This window comes from Hyla sarda, chromosome 13, assembly GCF_029499605.1.
Source record: "Hyla sarda isolate aHylSar1 chromosome 13, aHylSar1.hap1, whole genome shotgun sequence".
NCBI classification, from domain to species: Eukaryota; Metazoa; Chordata; class Amphibia; order Anura; family Hylidae; genus Hyla; species Hyla sarda.
Window position 1 is genome coordinate 3,789,141 of NC_079201.1, and position 23,393 is coordinate 3,812,533.

The window sequence follows — 23,393 nt, forward strand, 5'->3', positions numbered from 1 at the left end:
ATAGATAGATAGATAGATAGATAGATATGAGATAGATATGAGATAGACAGATAGATATGAGATAGATAGATATGAGACAGATAGATATGAGATAGATATTAGATAGATAGGTAGATATAGATAGATATGAGATAGATATGAGAGAGAGATATGAGATAGATATGAGATAGATAAATATGAGATAGATAGATATGAGATAGATAGATAGATATGAGATGGATAGATATGAGATAGATAGATATGAGATAGATAGATATGAGATAGATATGAGATAGATAGATAGATAGATATGAGATAGATAGATATGAGATAGATAGATAGATATGAGATAGATAGATATGAGAGATAGATAGAAATGAGATAGATAGATATGAGATAGATAAATAAATATGAGATAGATAGATAGATTTGAGATAGATAGATATGAGATAGATAGATATGAGATAGATAAATAAATATGAGATAGATAGATAGTTATGAGATAGATAGATATGAGATAGATAGATAGATAGATAGATAGATATGAGATAGATAGGTTTGAGATAGACAGATAGATAGAGGGTAGAAGATTAAATGGACATATTTGGATGATTTAACCCTTACAAAGACACATGCAGTAGACACATACAGGCGAGCAGAGCGGATACAGCACAGTATATATACCCCTATGTATATATATGCAGACAATACTGTAGATTGTGTATCCGCAGAACATGGAACAGATGTCTCATTCGGCACAAGGAGAAGGTGGTAACCTTGGTAACGGTGAGATTTAGAAGTTATTTTGTTCATTATTAGTCCAATTACATGGTGAATAGAGAAGAAGGAGAGAGGGGGCAGTGGGCTGGGGCGCGGGGGTCCGGCCTCCCGATCTGCACTCGGTGGGGCCTCCACCGTCCTGTCACAGAGATTACACAGACCAGAACATACTGAGAAGCACAGCGCCAACAGGAAGCACAGGCCGGCAGACATGACGCTCAGTACCTATGGTGTTCAGGTGGCCGTGCGGCTCCACGTTGGTGGGGACATCAGAGAAACGCCGAGAGGCTGCAAGAGAAAAGCCAGGCCCGAGAGCCGGGGTCATCCTAAGGAGGCGGCGCTGAACATACACGTTATTGCATGCATTAAAAACACTGCTTCCAAACCAGGGCGCCTCCAGATGTTGCAAAAATACAACTTCTAGCATGGCATGCTGGGAATTATACTTTTACAACAGCTGGAGGCACCCTGGTTGGGAAATACTGCATTTTAAGATCACAATCATATCCTCTTTACTAGGTCAGGGTTACAAATACTAAGCTAGGGGGCGCAATTTCTCCTACTAAATTGACAATATTCAATTCTTATGGAGTCAGTCGCTTGATGTGTCACATGATCCTCTCAGCCAGTCAGTGGTCCTGGAAACAAACATGTGACATACACTGTGCAAATAGGAGACACAGGTTACATCACATGGTACTTCTCGAGCTTCACAAGTGGCTTAAAGAGATCATGTGACAGACCATGTGACTCCTCTAAGCCAAAAGTGGAGGGAGGGAGGAGGGACAGAGAAGAAATCATTTCTTGGTTCTGCAGAGTCACATGATGCATCACATGACACTTCAACTAGCGGTTCTTGTGTTTACTTTGTGCTTACCTGTTTTAGCTGATGTGGCAGGTGTTGGGTTTTCAGCCATACTAATTCTCAATCCAACACTGAAATAATTTAGGGAATCTTGTGATAGACCATGTGACTTCCCCAGCCCAAAAGTGGAGGGAGGGGGAAGGGAAATTACTTTCTAGTTTAGCAGTCACATGATGCATCACATGATCCTTTCTTGCCATTTAGCAACTGTGAAAATGATCACATGATGCTGCCCAGGTTGTCGGAGTGAAGAACTGTATAAAACATGACTTTTCAGAGCTGCTGATTGGCGGGGAGGGATCATGTGATGTTTTTATTCATTATACTTTAGTCATGTGATTATACAGACATTTATTATAATACAGATAAAACATCAGAGATTCCACCTACATAATAGATTTCAGGCTGACAAGTATTTATGAACATTTTATTTTTTTTGCGTTTTATTTATTTTGTATTGAAATGAAGACAACAAACAGCTTGGTGCTGTAATCTCCATGAGATGCGTTGGGACCTCAATAAAGGCCTCGGGGGTCCCCTGGGACCGAAACCTGCAAAAGACGGCACTGATATGGGGAGATACTCTGCATATAAGATGTATCACTGCAACTATTCATCATCCTGATCTACATCACTCGTAACACAATGACATTGAGAAATACTACAGAGAATTACATCAAACCATGGGAAGTCTGTGCTGGAGGTTATCTAAGGCCGTCCATTAACCCAACAGATAGATAGACATGAGATAGATAAATAGATAGATACAGTCATGGCCGTAAATGTTGGAACCCTGAAATGTTTCTAGAAAATGAAGTATTCCTCACAGGAAAGGATTGCAGTAACACAGGTTTTGCTATACACATGTTTATTTCCTTTGTATATATATATATATATATATATATATATATATATATATATATATATAGAGAGAGAGATCTCCTCTCCTCTGTATATATATATATATATATATATATATATTGCAGTAACACAGGTTTTGCTATACACATGTTTATTCCCTTTGTGTATATATATATATATAGATCTCCTCTCCTCTGTATATATATATATATTGCAGTAACACATGTTTTGCTATACACATGTTTATTCCCTTTGTGTATATATATATATATAGATCTCCTCTCCTCTGTGTATATATATATATTGCAGTAACACATGTTTTGCTATATACATGTTTATTCCCTTTGTGTATATATATATATATATATATATATAGAGAGAGATCTCCTCTCCTCTGTATATATATATATATATATATATTGCAGTAACACAGGTTTTGCTATACACATGTTTATTCCCTTTGTGTATATATATATATATATATATAGATCTCCTCTCCTCTGTATATATATATATATTGCAGTAACACATGTTTTGCTATACACATGTTTATTCCCTTTGTGTATATATATATATATAGATCTCCTCTCCTCTGTGTATATATATATATTGCAGTAACACATGTTTTGCTATACACATGTTTATTCCCTTTGTGTATATATATATATATATAGATCTCCTCTCCTCTGTGTATATATATATATATATTGCAGTAACACATGTTTTGCTATACACATGTTTATTCCCTTTGTGTGTATTGGAACTAAACCAAAAAGGAGGAAAAAAAGAAAATTGGACATAATGTCACCAAACTCCAAAAATTGGCTGGACAAAATTATTGGCCCCTTTCAAAATTGTGGATAAATAAGATTGTTTCAAGCATGTGATGCTCCTTTATACTCACCTGGGGTAAGTAACAGGTGTGGGCAATATAAAAACCACACCTGGAAGCAGATGAAAAGGAGAGAAGTTCACTTAATCTTTGCATTGTGTGTCTGTGTGTGCCACACTAAGCATGGACAACAGAAAGCGGAGAGGAGAACTTTCTGAGGACTTGAGAACCAAAACTGTGGAAAAATATCAACAATCTCAAGGTTACAAGTCCATCTCCAGAGATCTAGATTTGTCTTTGTCCACAGTGCACAACATTATCAAGAAGTTTACAACCCATGGCCCGTTAGCTAATCTCCCTGGGCGTGGACGGAAGAGAAAAATTGATGAAAGGTGTCAACGCAGGATAGTCCGGATGGTGGATAAGCAGCCCCAAACAAGTTCCAAAGATATTCAAGCTGTCCTGCCGGCTCAGGGAGCATCAGTGTCAGCGCGAACTATCCGTCAACATTTAAATGAAATGAAACGCTATGGAGACCCAGGAGGACCCCACTATGGAGAAGACACAGGAGGAACCCACTATGGAGGAGACCCAGGAGGACCCCACTATGGAGGAGACTCAGGAGGACCCCACTATGGAGGAGACCCAGGAGGACCCCACTATGGAGGAGACCCAGGAGGACCCCACTATGGAGGAGACCCAGGAGGACCCCACTATGGAGGAGACCCAGCAGGACCCCACTATGGAGGAGACCCAGGAGGACCCCACTATGGAGGAGACCCAGGAGGACCCCACTGCTGACACAGACATAAAAAAGAAAGACTACATTTTACCAAAATGAACTTGAGTAACCAAAATCCTTCTGGGAAAACATCTTGTGGACAGATGAGACCAAGATAGAGCTTTTTGGTAAAGCAAATCATTCTACTGTTTACCGAAAACGGAATGAGGCCTACAAAGAAAAGAACACAGGACCTACAGTGACATATGGTGGAGGTCAGTGATGTTTTGGGGTTGCTTTGCTGCCTCTGGCACTGGGTGCCTTGAATGTGTACAAGACATCATGAAATACGAGGATTACTGATGGATTTTGGGTCGCACTGTACACCCCAGTGTCAGAAAGCTGGGTTTGCATCCGAGATCTTGGGTCTTCCAGCAGGACAATGACCCCAAACATATGTCAAAAAGCCCCAGAAATGGATGGCAACAAAGCGCTGGAGAGTTCTGAAGTGGCAGCAATGAGTCCAGATCTAAATCCCATTGATCACCTGAGGAGAGATCTTCCAATAAGAGAGACCGTGAGCAGTTTGTAAAGGAAGAGTGGTCCAACATTCCGGCTGAGAGGTGTAAGAAGCTTATTGATGGTTATAGGAAGTGACTGATTTCACTTATTTTTCCAAAGGGCGTGCAACCAAATATTAAGTTAAGGGTGCCAATAATTTTGTCCAGACCATTTTTGGAGTTTGGTGACATTATGTCCAATTAGCTTAGCCTCCCTTTTTTGGTTTAGTTCCAATACACACAAAGGGAATAAACATGTGTATAGCAAAACATGTGTTACTGCAATCCTTTTCTGTGAGAAATACTTTTTCAGGGGTGCCAACATTTACGGCCATGACTGTAGATAGATATGAGATAGATAGATAGAGGAGAGATATGAGATAGATAGATAATGATTTCAATTTTTTCTAACCCTTATCACTTCGACAACTAGTTTTGTGGATGTTCACACGCTGCGAATCTGCAGCAGAAAATCTGTACTGTGTGAACATAACTTACCCCATAAGTAAAAGAACTGATATAGGAGTTTTCGTCCAGTTCAGCATCACCTGTAAATCCAGAATTAAAGGTTGTGCTCCTCCGCCCTATCATGACCATGAGTGAACCAGGGTGACAGCCCCAGTTGCCCCAATTAGACCCTCCATGGAATCTGACCTTGCTATCTCCCACCTCCAGTGACTTGGACTAAGAAGACCACCAGTGGGACATGGAGCGGGTTGCAGAACTGCTACTACCCATGAGTCGGCTCGTGATTTGGACAGTGTTATTAGCTGTTATTACCATGTGCTATACAGATATTGATGCATTGTTTGGCGGTAGGTTGGAGCAGACCGTAGAGCCCTTAGAATGACCTTATAGACCCAAGTCACTGTCTGTGGACCGACCGCCTTAAGACATCTCCATTGCATACAGTACCAGCACACGGTAGACGCTTACAGCACAGAGCGCTCAGTCTCCACAGCAACTATATATACAACTTTGTCAATTCGCAGCACGTTGCAAAAAAAAATCAGATCAATGGATTCCGAACAACAACTTTAAAAAGTTAGTGTCAGATGCAACAGGAATAATAACAGGAGCTTTAGTGTGGACACATGTCATCTGCATTACAAGAGCTGAGAATTATCCCTCCTGAATGCAAATAAGGCCTTGAATCAATGATGCCTGAAGGCGCAGGACACTATGGAGCTTATGGGCCGCAATTATTGAGGTATTCCACCACATGTACATTGTTTCTGGTCTGCAACATACCGTATATATCAACATACCGTATATATCAACCTATCGGTATGTTGCAATACTACAACTCCCAGCCAATGGCTGAAGGAAAGGGGTATAACTACTATACATCCTGATCCCATAGAGATAGCAGCAGCAGTATACAGAAAGAGCTGGAGGGAGGTGTACAACTACTATATGTTCTGATCCATAGAGATAGCAGCAGTATACAGATAGAGCTGGAGGGGAGGTGTATAACTACTATATATCCTGATCCCAAAGAGATAGCAGCAGCAGTATACAGATAGAGCTGGAGGAGAGGTGTATTACTACTATATATTCTGATCCTATAGGGATAGCAGCAGTATACAGATAGAGCTGGAGGGGAGGTGTATAACTACTATATATCCTGATCCTATAGGGATAGCAGCAGCAGTATACAGATAGAGCTGGAGGGGAGGTGTATAACTACTATATATCCTGATCCCATAGAGATAGCAGCAGTATACAGATAGAGCTGGAGTGCTCCGTATCCTAATTTCTACATTTAAAACTGAGAACCTCTTTAAATGAATGTTACAAAAAAAAGTAAAAAATTTTCACAACCAAAATTGACACAATTTTTATTATTAGTTTTTTAAAGCAAAATCTGGATGTGTCCGAGATCCTGAAGAGGTTACGGCATTCACAATATTATCCACAGACCGAAGGGGCCTGCTCATTATTCACACTGGTCCTCTTCGGCAGCACAGCATGGAGGATTTGCCTGAAAGTCTTGTAATTATTGTCATCCAACCTTGTGACACAAGCGGCTTTGAAATGTCAGAGCGGAGTCCGCATGGCTTCCTGTAATCATACGGTTGCTATCTGCACAAAATTCATAGCAATAGGGCTATTTGTGTGGGCGTAAGAAAAAGGTGGTGGGGGGGTCACCACTTATGGCTGAATACATGGAAAGCTAGCGAGGCTTTGATCTGTACCTCGAGGAGTTTTCTTAAAGGGAAGCCTGACCTTATTGCGTTATTTAGGCAGATGGTATAATAGATTTGATCTAATACAGTGACCCCCCGACCTACAATGCCCCCAACATACGATCATTTCAACATGCGATGGCCTCTCAGAGGCAGCATCAACATACAATGCTTTTGTATGTCGGGGCCATCCCATAAACGGCTATCCGGCAGCGCAGACTGCTTCAGCTGCCACCGGATAGCCGTTTACGGTGCCCCGTGTGGTCTGCTGATGATCACTTACCTGTCCTCGGGGCTCTGACACTTCCTCTTCGGGATCCCCTCCATTGCCGGTGCTCTCCATCGTCGTCATCACGTCGCTACGCACGCCGTCCCGTCATCCAATAGGAGCGGCGTGCGTAACGACATGATGGCGGCGACGGAGAGCGCGGATGCCGGGGAAGCAGAGGCCTTGCTGGAGTGTCGCTAACACTCCGGGGACGCGGCGACAGTGATGGAAGACGACATCCAGGGCAGCGGTGACGGTCCGGAGCGGCGGGGACAGGTGAGTACAACTTCCTCTAACAGTGGTCTTCAACCTGCGGACCTCCAGATGTTGCAAAACTACAACTCCCAGCATGCCCGGACAGCTTGTAGTTTTGCAACATCTGGAGGGCCGCAGGTTGTAGACCACGGTCCTATACTTTACATTACACGGATTCAACATACGATGGTTTCAACAAACGATGGTCCTTTTGGAACAGATTACCATCGTATGTTGAGGGCCCACTGTAACGATTACTTGATACATTGTTATTATTGGGATCAACTTGAAAACCATAAACTTTGGAATTTTCATGAATTGACTTATATTCAGCTTGGTCCCTTGTTAGATGCCTCATTCACCTCAAGGCATTAAAAGGAATCTTAAAGTGAATGGGACATTCAACACATAAGACTAAAATGGATGCGTCCTCTGGAGAAGACCTTTAGGCAAATGGTATAAATGATTTGGTCTTATAACAATGACTTGATACATTGTTACATTGTATTTATTGGGATCAACTGTAATGAAAACCACACTCGAGTGTCCGGACCTCATTGACTGTTATGTCCAAGACATCCCTTGTTGGATATGCATGTCAAGGCATAAAAAGGAACCTTGAAGTGAATGGGACATCTAACATTCAAGACAAAAAAGGAAACATCCTTTAAAGATGTGTGAAGCCTTAAACTACCTTTGGTGTAAAACCTGGACCTTATCAGTTTTATCTATGACATATCTTAAAATAATGAGAAGAAAAGTCGTCCAGCACTTGACTCCGGGAACGATAACTTTATTCAAGATGCCATGGAGAACAGACAGGTACGCGAAAGCTTGTGACGAATTTCGGCTCGAGTTACTGAGCCTTAGTCATACTCGTTCCCGGAGTCAAGTGCTGGACGACTTTTCTTCTCATCTATACCTGCTGGGGCGGAGTCCACGCCTGGTCCGCGCACTGCATGCGAGGGTGAGCTGATACGAACTGTTTGCCGCATATCTTAAAATAACACATGGTGGGATTTTACCTTAAAGGAAACGAGGCTTAAAGAAGGCCAAGTTGAGGTAATAGAAGCTCCTGCTTACACCAGGTGTCATTATGTTGAAGACTATAGTAGGTATTTTTGGATGACCCCATCCTATACAAGATGACAGCTCTCTGGAATGACGTGTGTGCGTGTGTGTGTGGGCAGCAGACCTCATCTCTTTCTTCGTCAAGTCTTCGTTATTTGTCACGGACAGAAGCCATAGAACTTTGGAACATGGACCTTATCATTCTTATCCTATTTAAATTAATGCATGGTGGGATTTTACCTTTAAAGAACCAAGGTTGAAGAAAGCGGAGGTCGAAAAAGTTCCTACTTAGACCAGTTGTTATTATGTTGAAAACTAAAGTAGGTATTCTTGGATGACACCACATTATAAATAATGACAACTCTTTGGAATTACTCTATTCTTAGTGTAAATGTGTGTGGTGTGGGGGGGGGGGGGGGGCCATCAGATCTCATCTCTTTCTTCGTCAAGTCTTGGTTACTTGTCATAGATGGAAGCCATAGATTATATGTAAATATTTCCCGCCTGTTATTTTTTATTATGGAGTATTTTTGACGTGACACGCTGAGGAGCATCCTCCCACTCCCCTGCAATTTGCTTTGAAACAGAATGACAAAGTGCTTTTTATGTTTTGCCCGCTGCACACGAGGTTAAATAAACCTTATAATACTGGCAAATAGTTAACAGAGAAGGGGAAACTCAGTAACAAAGGCGCAAACAGACCGGCTATTAACTTAATGCTCCAAGAATGAGACTAATGAATAAACTGAGCTGTTCATAGGAGCGATGGACTCTGATTGGATGAGCGGCGCATTGTCTTTATTCATCACAATCTAAAAATGTATCAGCTGTTGTCAAGGCAACCTTCAAAAACAATAGCCCAGGCTTCACGGAGGTTGGATACGGCTGACTCTCTAAGTCTTACTATCTACTGAAGTAAAAGAGAACTTGGTAATTATTGGTAATTGCCATAGAGGGATATAAAAAAAAACAAATCCCCAACCCCCAACTCAAGGGACAACTAAAAGAGACATTTCTATGTTACGTTTTTCCTAAGGGGCTTCTCCGACTCTCTATGGGATAATATCTGCATATGCCGAATAAAGATTAAGTAGTTGCCTAGCAACAACCATCACTAGTGGGTGACACCCCTCAATCTGAATTCCCCAGAACATGTCAATTACCTTAATAGGTCGAAGGATGGAAGATGGCTGCTAGGGGAGGGTGGAAGAAGATCTGTGAAAGAGATGTAGTATTCATGTTGGAGGGTGTCAATTGTTATGTGTTTAGAATGGGTTTCCTCATCCAATGAACTTCTTTGATTGGGATGAACTGTGTTGAGGTATGACCTTTCATACGCATGGACTTAACAACCTGATTGCATGCTCAGCCATCACTGAATACAACTCTTCGATAACAAAGCCATTAATTGGAGAAGGAAAATGCTTTTATGGGTTAGGAGTGTAAGGGTTGTCCCTAACCCAAAGACCAGACTAGACAATAGTATCTACCATGCAATGTTGAACACAAACAGGTCAAAGTCACATGGACTCTCTTGAGAAGAGCAGATTATTCCCTCAAGTCTTATTCTGATTATGTCAATTATATGACCACTGGGTGAAAAACAGCACAACAGCCTAGGTCTACATTTCGAGACATGTCTCGAACATGATATCGGAAGTTAAGTTGCAACCATTGAGACTAAGTTGCACCTTATGTTATTGCTTAATATGGCTGTGGGTTACTCCAAGATTGTGGTTGACCATAGTTGACATGACCTTTAGTTGGCTCCAATAAAAATGAACGGAGGCCTATACGGTTTGACATTGACTCCAGTTGGTGGAACAGAAGTGATGAAACTGAATGGAAAATCTATAACTGTATTCCTGCACCATGTGATATTTATAATACTGGCATCATTTTATCTGGCCATTGGGCATCAGTGCCCAGCTGTGATTGCTATTTTCCCTCCGTACATGAACATCCTGTATCTGTAGTCACAAAGTACCTTGGCATTAAGGTAAGTCACTAGGCAGTCAGCCGTCTGTGTTGTATTGCATGTGAATGGGTTTCTATTATGCCCGTCTTGCCAGGGTCTAAGCCTACTCCATTATATTTCCATTTTCCTGCTTTCAAACATTGTTGCTGACTGGAAATGACAAGTCCCACAATGTTTACAGACATCTCATCTACTTAGAGCCTCTGGAACAATAGAAAATGTCAGAGCAAGATTATTATTCATATTACAGATCTCAAAGACAATACGAGTGCGAGTACAGGGGTGGACTGGGGAAGATGTAATCAAGGCGCACTTCATTCACATGGAATACATTAGATCCCAGGCGTTTTCTGGATTGTTCGACATGAGAAAGGTAATTGCAGTCTTTACAATCTCCAGCAGAAAGGTTCTGCAGATCAATCGACTTTAATAAACATTGAAGACATCTAGACAAATGTCTCCCGCAATGACTAGCCCATCAGCATTCAAGTCTCTTAAACAATAGGAAGTATTTGACACATGCACTAATAACTCAGAACTAGAGGGCGCTACTGCACCATCACCTTTCCAGAATACTCTTTGCCCTAATGTAAAGTAAGGATCATGATAGAGATTAGCGAGGACAAGAGGGACAATTTCTACCAATACTACCTTATGTGATAATACTCCATGTCCCAGCTGCAATATATCACTATTTCACTATTACCTATGTCACTACTAACAAGCAACTCTTGGAAGGTGCTGTTTGTACAAAACTGTCCATGGGTGTCTGGGTGTCTAGTAACAGACCAAAGGCCTGGCATGGAAGGCCTCTCAAGCCAACCCACCCTACAGAACTTTCATACGTGGACTGCAACACCGGGTACAGCTGAGGTGCTCATGTACCAAGTAAAAAACCCTTGGACACAATCTTGCAGTGCCATTGTCAAAGCCTTTTTGGACACCCTGGGAGCAAAACCCAGAGGAGTAATTTAAGGCATAATAATCCATGTTCATATAACTTCAGATTTTTTCCAAACCAAACAAGCAACCAAAGCTGGGTAACAATCGCAGTTTAATAGAATGGTCTTGGGCCACTCAATGGTACTATGAGTAACACCAAAGTTGAACTCCAATAAAACTGAATAGCAGCTTATACAGGACAACATGAACACCAGTTGGGGAGGTGGAACTTAAAGCTATATGGAAGTTTGCCTGGGATTCATGGCTATTCACAAAGACTGGTGCCTCATAGACTATGTTAAAGTTGCTTTATGCCTTGATAGTAAATGCCTTGTTAGGGACTGAGAAGATGCACATCTATCTATAACCATTGGCTACACTGGCAAAATTTGTAGTTGGCTGGTTGGGTCATGACACCATAAAGATAATGTAGCAGCCATAACAGCTGATATGGGGCCTGCAATACCAGGGGAGCCTGGGCTTGCCCAGTGTCCAGGATGTGCACTGCAGTATTCGTGGTTGTGGCAAGGAAAAGGTTGTAGATGGGAGGCGTTGAGAAGACTGAAAGTAATAAGGAGAGCATGGTTCAGGGTAGATCTGGAGTGGGTAGCAGAGAATAGGTCCTAGAGTTCACGTTAGCAGCAAGCAGGAGCAGAGGAAGGTGGTTCATTGTTTTTTACCTGCAAAAATCTGCTGGTTTGGTCATGATGCTCCATCTACTGGGATGGGCCCATGGTATAAGGTAAGCTAGGGTGAGCTCCACTGTCCACAATAGGCCCTAGCAGTCCTGTAAGCATTTGGCAAGAACTGTCTCCTCAACTCTTCTCTACCTACTTGTGTTGGCCATGCCTGCCATTGTAGGTAATGGGCCCTGTAGCTCCAATATCTCACATGACCATAAGATTACATGTGAATATCATCAAGAAAGATTTACCTGTAATTCAACGAGGACAAGGGATAAAGGAGGAGAAGGGTTGAAAATGAGTTCAAACACCGAGCTGTGTCTATTCCCAGTGGAGCCTCCTGTGTAAATCCCAGACAAGGAAATTTATAAATCCACACCGCAGAATAATTCATGGCGGCGAGTCGAGGAGGTAACACGCAGCTTTGTAAACCCAGCGCTGTCACTTAGCTGCTAAGCAGGATGACTTCATGCAGAACTTCATTCAATTTGAAGTGATTATATGCTTATATGGTTGACTACCTCGGAGGTGGCAGCCATGTTTTGGGGCTACATCTCTTCATAGCAATGAGAATGATGGTTTGTCATAGACCATTATGATGTGCTGCACCTTTTTATTTGAGTTAATATATGCCAGCAGGGAGGATCACGCCGCTCTACAGAATGTGAGAAATTTGTTACACGCTGTTCCTTCCAGAGTATCGGGCACTCTATGTTTTTTCAGCATTTTTAGTTTTACAGGCTATATGTAATGTCTGACACATGAGAATGTGTGCGATAATGTGTTTGAGTTTTATGCCCTTAGTTGTCATGTTGTTGCTTTATTATGTTTTACTGTATTTGATGGTGTTTAGCAATGTAGTGCTCTGCAGTTGAGTACTATGGCAGAGGGAAGAGCAACCCTGTGCTGTGTGGGTTAGTAGAGGACTTAAAGGGGCACTCTGACATCAGGTAAATATAAAAATGCTGGAGAAGCATACAGCAATGCTTACCTGTCTGCTCCAGTTCTAAAACTACCATATATCAATTTGGCATCTAAGTCCTGTATTTCCTGATTGAGCAGTTACTCAGTACTACAATTCCCAGAATGCATTACTTTTCCTCAGCTCTTCATCACAGTCCTCCCACCCCGTCTAATCCCCTCCCACAGCTCTCCTGCCAGTTTTCCACAAGAGTTGCTGCAGAACATTGCTCTACAGAGTAGAACCGTCTGTAGCACTTGCTGTATTCATTCCCTCTCTACTCCTCTGCCTGTGCCATTGCTCAGTACAAGGCAACATGCTATAAACACACTTCATTCTTCCCTAAATGCCCCAATAAAGATATATATGTGTGTTTGTATATGACAGAGAGATGGGGATGTAGCTGTAGGGCCTGTTTAGAGAAGATGACATCACTCAAGGACAGGGCTAGATCTCAGAGATAAGATCTAGCCATGCCTCCTGAGGCAGCAGAGAATGATGCCTCATCTCTGGAGGGAGGAGTCGGGAGCCATTGAGACAACACCACACTGACAATGAGAGGACCACACAACTTCCTGTCAGGAGAGAGGGAGGAACCAGTGAGCTGCTGAGACAACAAAACACTGTCAATGAGAGGACTACACCGCTTACTGTCAAGGGTGATTCAAGCTGAAAGACGCTGATAGTCTTATTTAAATACAATTTTCTTATCCCGAAATATTCCTTTTAGGGTCTGGACTAGGAAATCCTGTAGTGACGTTGGGACTCACTACATTAAAAAAGGGCCAGGGTGAGGCTGTTGTTTGGTGGAAATGAGAGTAGTAAACTACAGGGTGCCGTGGCTGTGACAGGGTGCTGAGAGGTCTATAGAATTATAAAAAGAGAGACAGATGGAACATTAGATCATGGAACCGCATAAACATTACAAAATGCTACATGTGTACTGGCAGATGCAGATGCCTGTTTAGCATTCCTTTAGAAGGGCCCTTGTTTGTGCCTGTGCTGGAGAAGTATATTCATTCTTCTTTGTGCACATAGCTGACAACAACCAAATGCAGTCTTCAGTGTTCACTGAGCCCAGAGAGCGGATGTATCGTGCAAGCTTCTCTAGCAACAGAAAGGTTACATGGAGCGCATTGCAAATAGCAATTTCATACCAGGCTGTTTGCAAGAGAAAGCTATTAATGGAGACCAGGCGAGATCTTAACGCTCCGGAGCGTCATCACTGAACTTGTTCACCCTGGACATCCTACCCCTCTAATGCCTGCTGAGAACACCGCCTTTCTTATGGAGGGCGAGGAATTATAAAATGTTACATGTGAACCAAAAGGTATGAAGGTTGATGTTTACCGAATCAAAGGCGTCTATGATGGAAGATACTGGAAACGGGGGGTTTATGGAAATATACCAACCAAGTGTAAGCAGCAGATATGCTTTCCCTCAGTGCTGCATATACAGTGCATTCAGGACGTTTTTAGACCCTTTAACTTTTGTCACATTATGTTATGTTGCAGCCTTGTGCTATAAAAAAAAAAAAGTTTAAAGCATTCCTGTCATATCACAGAAAAAAAAAGATGCTTCTATATGTTACTCACTAGGTTATACAGTGACCCCCCGACCTACGATGGCCCCGACATACCATATATATACAGTGACCCCCCGACCTACGATGGCCCCGACATACGATCATTTCTGCATACGATCACTCTCAGAGGCAGCATTAATATACGATGCTTTTGCATGTCGGGGCCATCGCTTAAACAGCTATCCAGCAGCGCAGACTGCTTCAGCTGAAACCGGATAGCCGTTTACGGTGCCCCGTGTGGTCCGGTGATGGTCTCCGACCTGTCCTCGGGGCTCCGGTGCTTCCTCTTCGGGATCCCCTGCATCGTCGGCACTCTCCATCGTTGTCATCACGTTGCGCGCACGCCAATCCAATAGGAGTGGCGTGCGTAACGACGTGATGACGGCGACAGAGAAAGAAGATGCCGGGGAAGCAGAGGCCTTGCCGGAGCGTCGGGGACACACTGGGGACGCGGCGACAGTGATGGAGGGTGACATCCGGGGCAGCGGTGACGAGCGGTGACGGTCCGGAGCGGCGGGGACAGGTGAGTACAACTTCCTCTACCAGTGGTCTTTAACCTGCGGACCTCCAGATGTTGCAAAACCACAACTCCCAGCATGCCCGGACAGCCGTTGGCTGTCCGGGCATGCCGGGTGTTGTAGTTTAGCAACATCTGGAGGTCCGCAGGTTGTAGACCACTGTCCTATACTTTACATTGCACGGATCCCTCAACATACGATGGTTTCAACAAACGATGGTCCGTTTAGAACGAATTACCATCGCATGTTGAGGGACCACTGTACTCTTTCTGACTTGCACTGCTCAGGATGGGGTGTGTCAGACGCAAGCACTGAACCTGCCCCCACTGCATCTGCATCTCTTCATCCAATCACTGCAGACTGCTCTTCAGACAGGAGTCTGATAGGACAGGAGTGAGCACAGAGGAGTGCTAGTTCCACCCCCACTTACTGGACTTTGTCCCCGGGACAAAGATAATGCTGCAGCAGGACAGGATTATCTTCTGGATGGTATAGGGAACCCTAGTGGTCTTGTTTTATAAACCATGATTTCTATACATGGAGATAAAAAAAAATTCTTATGAAAGGTTTATGTTTTGCCAAGATGTACAATATATAAAAAAAAGTTAGAGATATCTATGAACTGGACATGAAGATAAATATAAGATAAAAAGGTCTGCCCCCCCCCCCCCCCCTCACAAACTGCATCACTCTTCTTTATGGGTTGTGTACGATATTGTTCATGGTACTGTCTATGGTAGTGTATGGTATAGTATTCCGTAGAAGGACATCTCATGAAAATGGCTCCTATGGAAGTCGAGCGGGAAGCTCTTTCTTCTAATGCATAGTTTTATAAGTGGCGGGAAGTGAGGAAAACAGACAATCGTTGAAGGTATTCCAACGCCAAATTCAAAATAAAAGTGATTTAGAAAAATAGCTATTGTGCACAGCGCTGCCCTATAGTCATTTTAATAAAAATGCCCACAACATTGAGGGTGCACTTAAAATATTTTCTAATTCTTAACAGTGAAATGCCATTGTTTACGTTACAAGGAAAATAACTTTGCGCTATCGTAAAATAAGCAATGGTTCTAGAATATGCTACTTGTCTTGCAATTAGTTAAAATTTTAAGACCCTCGATCGTCAATGAAATAGTCAGATGTGTTCTGCTGTTAATAGCGTAAGCAGCATCCTCGATGGATCTGTGCACAGAGCTGAAGCGTTCCCACAGAGAGCAGTGGGGCCTGTGATGTATCATTTGAAGGCTGTTTGAAGTTGAATATTTGACAGGGATCAATAGATTTACACCCTCCTGTGGTGTCAGTCTCGTAGCCAAGGAACAGACGGTGTTAGTGACTCATGCTCTCTGTTTGTGTCTGGCATCTCCCCACTCCTTTCGAAAAAGCCTCAAACTTCCAAGGAGCCTTAAGTCCTATCAAACTGATCCAAAGATATTTTTTGTGACCCACAATAGGGGTTCATGGGACTTCAATCTGTGGCATAAAACAGACCGATTAATAAAGTAAAGCACACGACTAGAGTGTTAGGTAGTAAACTGACAAATCACCAGAGACTACTCACCCATCGTAACCAAAATTCATTGAAGGCTGGGTGGTGAATTATGTTAATATTTCTTGATATGTCCATTACTGAATGTACACATTCTTAAAACAAGACATCACAAATTACTAAAACAGATTTAAAGGGGTTATCCAGGAATAAAAAAAAGCTGAGCTAATTTCTTTCAAACACTGCTCCCCATCTGTCTCCAGGTTGGGTGTGGTTCTGCAACTCAGTTCCATTGAAGTGAATGGAGTCAAGTTGTAATACCACACACAACCTGGGGCCAGGCAAAATAATTAGCTGTTTTTCTATTCCTAGATAACCCCTTTAACACCATTGGTTAAAGGCCAAAATCAACCAAATGTGGAAAGGAGATATTGGCCCTGATTTATCAAACTGCCTGAAACCCTAATTGTCTGTTTTTTCCCATAGCAACCAATCACAGCTCAACTTTCACTTTACAAGAGCATGTTAAGATAGGAAAGCAGAGCTGTGATTGGTTACTGTGGGAAAAACACAGACAATTAGGGTTTCAGGCTGATTGATAAATCTCCCCCATTGTCAATGTTGTAGTCAGGATAAGTCTTCTAGAATTAAATGATGGTATGAAAGACCAAGAAGGACAACCACCCCAAGAATATTGTCCTTTTAATACAGAAAGAAAGAGTGGAAAATCTGTTGTCTACATTTTAGGCATCGCAGCTCTTCTAGAATGACATGATGGTATGAAAGGCCAAGAAGGATCACTGCCCCAAGAATACCATCCTTTTAATGCAGAAAGGAAAGGTGAAAGGAAAACACCTGCTGTCTAGGTTGTAGTCATGGTAAGTCTTTCAAACTGATATTATGGTACAAAAAGCCAAGAGGGATCACTACCCCAGGAATATCTTTCTTTTAATGCAAAAATCTGTTGTCTATGTTGTAATCTCTGTAAGTCTTCTAGATTTACATGGTGTTTTGAAAGGCCAAGAAGGACCACCACCCCAAGTATCGTCATCATTACCACTATTTTAACGCTGAAGATAGGATTGAAAGGAGAGACATAGACTATGCAGAAGATTGTTGTAACGGCTGGAATAGTGGATCCGTTGTACCACTGAGGATGATGGTGAAAGCCGCACCAGGGAGCGGAGTCTAAAGAGCCGCTGGTTTTCACCAGAGCCAGCCGCAAAGTGGGATGGACTAGCTGCGACAGGCGAACTCCCAGGTCGCTACCCCTGGCGCGACTTGCCCACAGTGGCAGCTAAGGTGAGGCAAGGTAAAGACTAGTAAGGAAGGACTCTTGGTAAGGGACAGGCAGGAAGGTCAGGACAGGCAGCAAGATACAGTGGACAGGAACGTAGAAAACAGAACTGGTACATGGTATAGCAAAACACAATTGGGATACACTTTCTCAATGGCAAGATAGCACAAAGATCCGACAGGGGTAAAAGGAAGTGAGAACACTTTATAGGGTCAGAGAGTCGGTGTGCGTGCGCCCTAGGAAGCGGGTACGCGCACACTGGCTCTCAGGAGAAACAGAGGAGTTACGAACGCGGCAGGGTAAGTATCCTCCAGCTCGCTGAGTGCGCCCGCAGCCGGACATGCGAGCTGCCAAGAGAAAACGTATATTTGTGTCTTGCCTTGCGATGTATCTGATTCCTTGCTATGTATACTGACCTTGCTCCTGTGCCGCCTGACTTCTGACCTCCTGCTACGTGACCTGACCTTGCTTCATTGCCACCTGTGTGTGTACTGCCTGTGTCTGTGCCTCGTCTTTCCTGTGCCACGTTATACCTCGGCTGCCTGTGGGGACGAGTCGTATCAGGGGTAGCGACCTGAGCGCCACCTGCCGCAGCAAGTCCATCCCACTTTGCGGCGGGCTCTGGTGAAAACAAGCGGCACCTTAGACTCTGCTCCCTGGTACAGCCCAAGCCATCTTTACAGGTCAGTGGATCCACCTAACCACAGCCGTTACAAACATACAGTATTGTCTAGACAGTTCAGTCTGTGATCTCCGTGTAAACTTCAAGCCATGGACTATTATGTCAATCTTTCAACTTTTGGCCTTTCAGTTTGGAAATGAGATCTCTTTAACCTACTGTAAACCTAAAATCACTTCTCCACATGGCCTCTAGAAACCATCATGCTAAGAGACAACATCTAAGAAGACCCTACCAAAGAGCCAACAAACGTGTTTGACTTCATTTACTTCAATTTTCTTTTAGTTAAATGTGTGAAATACCATTCTGGATTGTCAACACATGGTCAAGGATCACCATCCAACCCAACATGAAATTTTACAAAGTTTAGGCAGCAATTTCTTTTTTCTGCAATTTCTTTTTAACCATAGAAAACTAATCTGATGTTTCGAACCTTCAGCCTTTCATTCAGTGCCTATGACATTGCTTCAACCTATTGAAAATCTTCAAACCTACATTTTTCAGCTGGTTATAAAAATCCATATTGTTCCATATCAAAGTAATTTTATCAAATTATTTCAAGAAACTTCTTAATGTGACTTGTTACATTCTTCCTCACAATTACTTCCAGTGGCTTAGACCAGTGATCTCAAACTATGGCCCTCCAGCTGTTGTAAAACTTCAACTCCAGGCATGCTGGGAGTTGAAGTTTTGCAACATCTGGAGGGCCCCAGTTTGAGACCCCTGGGTTAGACAATGTGGCCTCTCGAAGCACATGACGGCTTTGTAAAGTTCTCCAAAACTCCAGGCTTAAAGAAAGCTGAGCAAACTTTTTAATCAAGTAACTATTCAAGAATTACAAAAACAGCCCAACACACTCATCTGCTAATAGACTACTTTAATTGTCTCACTGCAGCCTGCTGCTCGAAAGAAATAAACAGTATGTACCGATTCATTATCTGACAGGTGACAGGCTTAAAAAAATAAAATAAAAAAAGGACTTTCTTAGAGTGTTCCTGATTCAAAAAACAATTTGCCTTTGAGAAAAGTAAGATGTAACAAATTCTAACAAACAAGCTGCTTGATCTTCAATCCATACCTCACCGGGCCGTGTCATCTACACAAAGGCTTCTTCTAGAGAACCTCGGCCAAATAAGACCTTTGCCTGAGGGTTGGTCTGGAGTCTTGTGGGGTCTTTGAGGTTTTTAGTAGATTTGGGGGAAAAAAATGCTTATGTTTTCAAAGGAATGTTTCACTAATTGGTTTCTTAATCTGGCTACACTTAAAGTAATTACGTTGGCATTGTTACTTCTTTGTGCATTAATTAGACATGGTGGAGTTTTTGGGCACGGTGACTGACTACGATTCAGACAATTGTTGTAGAAAAAGTAAGAAAAAAATCTAAGTAAATAAGTCAAAAGTAAACTAATTAACATCTGACTATAGCGATAAGCTGTACTGAAAATGGTTTATTCACAGGATTAAGGTAAATTACTTACTCCTACATGGCTGTAAACTTTTATTTATTGACTTGATCATCTGTTGGTTATCCCTCAAGGTAACTTTATGGAGGGGGATTGTTGACACCTATAACCATAACCACCCATAACATTTCCCAAACCAGCTCATCTGTTTGTTTTGCATACACCACTTTCTTTATACAAAATTAGAATGTGCCTATATAAGAAAGGGTCTAGCGGGGTTCTACGATCAAGAAGCCACCATATGAAGAGCAAGTAGGAAACAGGAAACATGGGTGAGCACGGGGACCTGAATTTGTTGGCTGGATGACTGGGTGAGAGTATCTCCTGAAGAGGTTGGTATCAATCACACCAAGGCTTATTGTTGTATGTGGGGGGGGGGGGGGGGGGTGAAGGTTGGCACTTCTTACCACAGAGAAGCTTGCTGTGTATAGGCCTGAGTAGCTGCAGACCAGTCAGAGCACCCATGATGTCCCCTGTCCACCAGCATAAGTGTTTCCAATTTGCATGTGAGCATAAGAAGTGGACCATATAACATTATGTGGACAATCTTGTGCATCGCTTGCCTGGGGAAGCGATGACACTAAAAGGGCTTGTCAGCAGAGGCAATGAGATGCTTTGGGCAATGTTCTGCTGAAAAGCTTAGGCATTCATGAGGAGACTTATTCCACCTACCTAAATATGCTCTCCTTTTATGGCAATGGAAGTCCTCAATGGCAATAACCTCTTTCAGCAGCATAATGCCCCAGATACTTGCACTCAATGTTTAGGAATGCTTTGAGAAATTTGACAAGGACTTCAAACGGGTGACCTGATTGAGTATCTGTGGGATGTTCTGGAAAAACAGCTCTGATTCACCTCAAAACTTACAGGACTTGAAGGATCTGCTCAGACATTTTGTGGAGTCCTGGCCTTAATGGGTCAAAGGGATTTTAGTGGCACAATGGAGACCTACATAGTATTAGGTAGGTAGTCTAACAGTTTTTCAGTGGGAATGCCCTAGTAATACTATTCTGGAAATTAATTGTCTATAACATCAGAAGCCTCCATTAAGAAATTCTAGTGCCAACCTTGTAGGTCAAGAGATAAGATATCCCCTACAATATACCGTATTTTTCGCCCTATAGGACGCACTGGCATATAAGACGCACCCAATTTTAAAGGTGCAAAATCTAGAAAAAAAAGATTCTGCACCCAACAGTGATCTTCAACCTGCGGACCTCCAGATGTTGCAAAACTACAACTCCCAGCATGCCCGGACAGCCGTTGGCTGTCCGGGCATGCTGGCAGTTGTAGTTTTGCAACATCTGGAGGTCCGCAGGTTGAAGACCACTGGATAGGAGGTAATACTCACGTGTCCCCGCTGCTCCGGATCCGTCACCGGGTCACCTAGATGTCGCTCCATCACTGTCGCCGCGTCCCCGTGGTGTCCCCGACGCTCCGGATGTCTTCATCCCCGGGATCCACGCTCTCCGTCGCCGTCATCACGTCGCCATCATCACGTCGCTACGCACGCCGCTCCTTTTGGATGACGGAACGACGTGTGCGACGACGTGTTGACGTCGAAGGAGAGCGCCAGCCATGCAGGGGATCCCGGCACGGAGCAGACACCAAGGAGGCAGGTAAGGTCCCTCCCAGTGTCCCGTAAGCTGTTCGGGACGCTGCGATTTAACCGCGGCGGTCCCGAACAGCCCGACTGAGCAGCCGGGTTAGTGTCACTTTGGCTTTGACTTGGTCAGCTTTGATCGCCGCGTCTGAAGGGTTAATACAGAGCATCACCGTGATCGGTGATGTCCTGTATTAGCCGCGGGTCCCGGCCGTTGATGGCCACAGGGACCGACCCGATAGGTGTGTATTCACCGTATAAGACGCACCAACTTTCCCCCCCCCCCCCCCCCCAGTTTTGGGGAAGAAAAAGTACGTCTTTTAGGGCGAAAAATACGGTACACTATTTTCACACTTCTTCGAGATTTCTATTTAGAAATGTGTTCTCCATTAAACAAGTTATGAGAATTCAACATCATCTTTTGAAGTTGGTCAATAAAACAGACCGCTGTGTTTTCTCAATAAGAGTTTGCAATGGCAGCTTAAATTAATTATTTTCTGTAAAAAATTCCAGAAATGAAGCAGTGCGAGTATGGAAAAAGGATCCCAGTTTGTTGCTATTGGTAAGTTATATTACATTCATATGTTATGTGAAAAGTAAGCTCTAGGCGGAAAGGAAAACTTGGATTCGATATGTTCTTTATGTTAACATTGTAGTGACTATTCCTGTATTGTTTCTACTTTATTAAGGGACTACTGTATTATTTCCATGTCTGATTTTTGTTTCCCACATGGTTGGAAATGTATGTAAGGTGTCATCTGGTAGTGATAACTAAGCTCAAGCTACGGTAGAGCATATATAAGGTGGCTGTACACCTATGATAACTATTACTCCTGTCCTCCCCGTAGAGTATATGTGTTCCTAGTGTGGCAGTCTGGGGTGAAGGATGCAGTGGGGTGTTGCGAGTGGTAGTGATGTAGGGTGCTGGTATTAACCCTTTGTTGTCGTGGCGCCAGGGTAATGTTTCCCAGTGGTTAATGTTCCTACCACCAACTGTCCCACAAACGGCAGGGAGAAATAATTGAATGTCCACAGCAGATATTTGATGAAAACGGGAACAAACTTTACTGCATATTTTATGCAACTGTAGGTAACAGAACAGTCTTTGTATAGAGGACCGTAGGCTGAGATGTTACTGCTTTTGAGTTCAGCAGGAAGAGAGAGAATTTAGTGGCAGCAGCCCCTTATATATTAAGGGGCAGGTACAAAGCTCATTGGTTCTGCAAACCTGTCAGTCCTGACCCAAGGAACTATGGGTATGTCACATGACCCAAAGGTCCTTGAACCTTAACATAACATAATGTATTTAAAGGCACGTGACCTCTAAGGTCCTATACAGAGGCTTACTATAATTAAATATATACACCAATCTACGTTAATACACATTTATATGAGGCGACTAGGGGTTAGCCCTCCAGGAGAGCCCTACTAGCATGAAGGGATTCTGTCTGAGGGGACTTTAGACAAAGGGACAGGACCAAGTCCTGTACCAGGACACCACACTAGTGAGGAGAGAGGAATCAGTCACTGCAGGACACTTCTGGCAGTGGCTTTCTCCTTGAGAATAAAAAAAAAAAATCGAGCATTGAAATCTATCATGCCTAAATATTTATTATCATCATCTGTCACGGGAGAGTTGGCACCTCCAATACATACAAGATAGTTGGCAGGCCCTTCTGAAATAGTCAGGTTAGGCCAACTTTGCACTTGTGTGTATGTGCCCCTGCAGTTGTACCTGAGGAATCACAAGACTCTGCAAATTTGGGTAAACCTCTGGAGGGGGGTTGGGTTGTTACATCATCGATGTACCGCAT

At 43.1% G+C, this 23,393-nt stretch overlaps 1 protein-coding gene across 24 annotated transcripts in view; it reads right to left on the minus strand.

Annotated features, from left to right (window-relative positions):
• SHISA6 (shisa family member 6) overlaps positions 1 to 23,393 on the minus strand; it is a 595,422-nt gene that overhangs the window by 157,353 nt on the left and 414,676 nt on the right. For 17 of the 24 annotated variants that reach the window (XM_056549454.1, XM_056549461.1, XM_056549464.1 and 14 more), the window contains one exon: positions 985 to 1,047. The exons of the other annotated variants lie outside the window; for them this stretch is intronic. In XM_056549454.1, coding sequence (XP_056405429.1) covers positions 985 to 1,047 — 63 coding nt within the window. The remainder of the gene's footprint in view (positions 1 to 984; positions 1,048 to 23,393) is intronic. 24 annotated transcript variants of the gene reach the window in all.